The sequence below is a fragment of the Cystoisospora suis genome (genome assembly GCF_002600585.1).
Source record: "Cystoisospora suis strain Wien I chromosome Unknown contig_2003, whole genome shotgun sequence".
In the NCBI taxonomy this organism is placed as follows: domain Eukaryota; phylum Apicomplexa; class Conoidasida; order Eucoccidiorida; family Sarcocystidae; genus Cystoisospora; species Cystoisospora suis.
Window position 1 is genome coordinate 1 of NW_027154802.1, and position 3244 is coordinate 3244.

Sequence of the window (3244 nt, forward strand, 5' to 3'; positions counted from 1 at the left end):
GACCAGCACATCCGTGCCTGACCATAGCAGATCCGGGTTCAGCACAGCAGACGTCCGTAGTGCGCATGCAAATGAATCTTCTTCCGTAACCGCCTAGACGGTGTCCCAGCAGCCTCACTTCGCCGGAGTTTCCCAGTAGTGCGCCGACGCCGGAGCTCGTTGGAACTGACAACGGGACGGTTTCAGCGCAGACGGATGCGAAGCAACGTGAATCCATTGCCACAACGCCAGAACAGCAGCAAGGGAATGTCACTGCTGTCACTGTCTCTTCGATACCGTAGTCGCCTGGCAGTTACACTCAGTCTGGACCCACCGCCAAACCGAAGGTGCACGCGGCAAACGAGAATAGCACTTCTGTCCAAAGCGCCGCAACACCAAGACTGCGTTAAGGCTGGGCCATAGTGTCGCCCCGCGGGTGGAACCGTCGGACAAGGGGCCGCAGACACACTGCCATCTGCAAATGACACCTCAGGCGCCAGCACAGGTCAGCGTCCCTGAAGCGGAAGGTGATTCGCGGTCCCAACGAGACATCGTAACAGCAGCTGCCTAGGAACGAGACGGACTCTGGTCCCGTGCGGAGCCGCGCTCTCGTATAAGGCGGGAAGTGGATCGTGACGGTACCGACAAAGGCGCTGCTCCAGCAGCCGTTCCAGGAACCAAACGCGTTCTTCCTGCACGACCACAAAGGGGCCGCGGCGTGTGATGAGTGCGACTTCTACAGATCCCTACCCCCACATCAGTGGTTTTCCGGACTTCGGCGACACGCGACCTGCCATCCTGCATCTCGGAGCGCCGCGGCGGGTTCGGAGGTTGATGCAAGGAGTAACAACAGGCACTGCGATGCCAAAATCTGCTCCGTAATAGTAGGGGAGAGATGCGTGACAAGCCATCGCGTTCGTTCAGCACGTATGTACGGGATACGGAGACTCCTGCCTTAGCAGCGACAAATTCGCTGCTTTCCCAAAGCGGATTCGCAGCAACTATTGATGCGGCGCTCCCTGCGAGCGTGTTTCTGCCAAAATGTTTTACTCCGTTTTATCGCTGAGGTCACCAAGCACGTGCAACCGTCAGTCATCTCCGACGCCCCACCTTTTCACTGGAAGGTTCGGAGTAACTCAGCCCAGCGTCTGTTTTCAGATTAAGGTTCTGATGTTGGAGAACCACCAGAATGCAAGTACTGATGTGATGAAGCATGTACCCGCGACAAAGAAGATGCAGGTCCCATGAAACTCGAGGACGCGAGCATGACAGCGTCGTTATGTATGCATCTTTTTTGTGTTGGTATATGCATGGTTTACCTCGTCCTTTTTTTCTATCCAAACGCGCAGTACTGAGGCGCGGGTTGAATGCTACTGAAATCCCTTCCCAGGTGTAACAAAGTGACCTATGCTCCGAAGGGGCTGTCTTCTTTTTTTCGCCCGTCCTTTGCTCGCTCCGTAGCTGTAAAACACAATGTGTGCTGCAAGACGAAGAGACTCACATTTTCATTTTTGGAGCAGAGTACAGACGGCCGGCACTTGGAGGGACTTGGGAGTCGGCAGTAACGCCTTCTGGAAACGGGGGAGTGACACTGGCGGAGACCCCTTTCCAAGCGAAATTGTAGTACTGCACCAAATGTCACACGTCTCTTGGGGGCTGCCCTAGTTCGCCAGAAGTCCCTGTGGGCACCCTCTTGCAGTGTACTGGTGCAAGAGCAACTACAGTAATAGGCGAGAGGAAACAGGAATATACGCGAGGAGGACGGAAAGGCAGACAATATCAGATTTCTCAACGGTGACTAGTGAGGAGCTGGAACGAGGCCAGGTCTAGCACGCCAATCCAGCAGGAGTTCGGCAACAAAATTACCGGTGGTAGCCGGTCCGAGAAGCACGATTTAGCCTTGTGGCGGAAGTAAAACACGCTGTGACTTAGCGAGTGGCAGCGCGTGATTAGAGTGGCGATGCCTCCCAACAAAGGAAAGGACTAATCAGCGTCCCCGACTTGGGGCGGCAAAGGACAATACCATTGAGCTAACGGAATGCTCGTATGGCAGACTCAGAACGATCGTATTTTCACTGTCAAGCAACGTGGTGGCGGTGATGACACGCGGAAGACGACGCTGAATGTGAACTGATTTTCTCGGCTAGGGGCAGGGGTTCAAATTTGTGTGCTCAGCCCGATCAATCCCAACGGCAGTGTCGTCCACGGTGTGGATTTACTGGTATGCGAGGGGTCGGAGTGAACAATAAACGGTCGAAATCGCGACTAATGGCAGTACGGAAAAACTGTAGTGACAACGCGGTGCGGGGCCTCTGCAGACACATATGCGCTTGGAGGTGAACTCCAAATTCCTGCACCGCTGATGGCAGAAGGCAGAGGACAGGGGCCTGAATAGTCGGGTATCTGGTTCTGCGAAGAGATGAAAGGCCCCTGCACCAGAGCACCCTTCACTTTTGTGGAGAGGGGTCGCTGACATTCTCTAGTGACTCCAGCTGATACACCAAACGGCCACTGCGCCCACTACGTGACTCCGGGCCTTCGGATCGCGTAACGGGGGAGGACATTTTGTCATAAAGGTTGCGGGCTAGGTGGCAGTCACGTCAGCCTGGTCGTTTTCCGGAGTACCTTGCTTGTGCCACCCCGCGTGGACGTGTTTAGCAATTCGCTGTGAAGCCTCCGATTGTTGTATTCAACACGTCAGGTTTATCGGGAGAATCCGTTCTGGACAAAGGTTAAGCATGTTTCTCGCCAGCAATCTGCAATCCGACAAGCTGAGGGAATAAAGCAAGCAACGCCCTTCCGCGTGTCCTATAGCCTCGGGGACGGCTCAGCATGCCCGCTCGGGCCGCGACACTTGAGGAGTGAAACTGATACAAGTCTGTTGTCAACTGGGAGACTGCTTGACACCTCGCCATTCAGTTTGTGCGTCACCAGATGCAACCATGCTTGCTATCAAGAGCGACGTTCCCTACCGCCAGACATGCGCGAAAAAGATCTCGGAGGATACAGCTGTTGAATTGACGACGTTGCTGCGCACTCTCAGCAGCAGACGAAGATCCTGGGTAAATCGGAGTCTCTGCCCACCGACTGATTATACAGAGCATTCGGAGACCGAGTGGGCATCTGAAGTATTTGAATCACACAGTTTTATGACATCTCAGCCTCACGGCATGTCGCAGTGATGCACTTTGACAGAGGGAGTCAACACTAAGGAACCAAGTGAGCCAAGCAGACAAAGGCGCACTACAACGGATCTCTAAACACC

At 54.5% G+C, this 3244-nt stretch overlaps 2 protein-coding genes across 2 annotated transcripts; one reads left to right on the forward strand and one right to left on the reverse strand.

Annotated features, from left to right (window-relative positions):
- Positions 1 to 1323, forward strand: CSUI_004327 (uncharacterized protein). Its single transcript, XM_068064520.1, has one exon. The coding sequence runs from the start codon at positions 196 to 198 to the stop codon at positions 400 to 402; it is 207 nt and encodes a 68-aa protein (XP_067923503.1). The 5' UTR covers positions 1 to 195; the 3' UTR covers positions 403 to 1323.
- Positions 1324 to 2675: 1352 nt separating this feature from the next.
- On the reverse strand, positions 2676 to 3244 carry CSUI_004328 (uncharacterized protein). Its single transcript, XM_068064521.1, has one exon. The coding sequence runs from the start codon at positions 3081 to 3083 to the stop codon at positions 2907 to 2909; it is 177 nt and encodes a 58-aa protein (XP_067923504.1). The 5' UTR covers positions 3084 to 3244; the 3' UTR covers positions 2676 to 2906.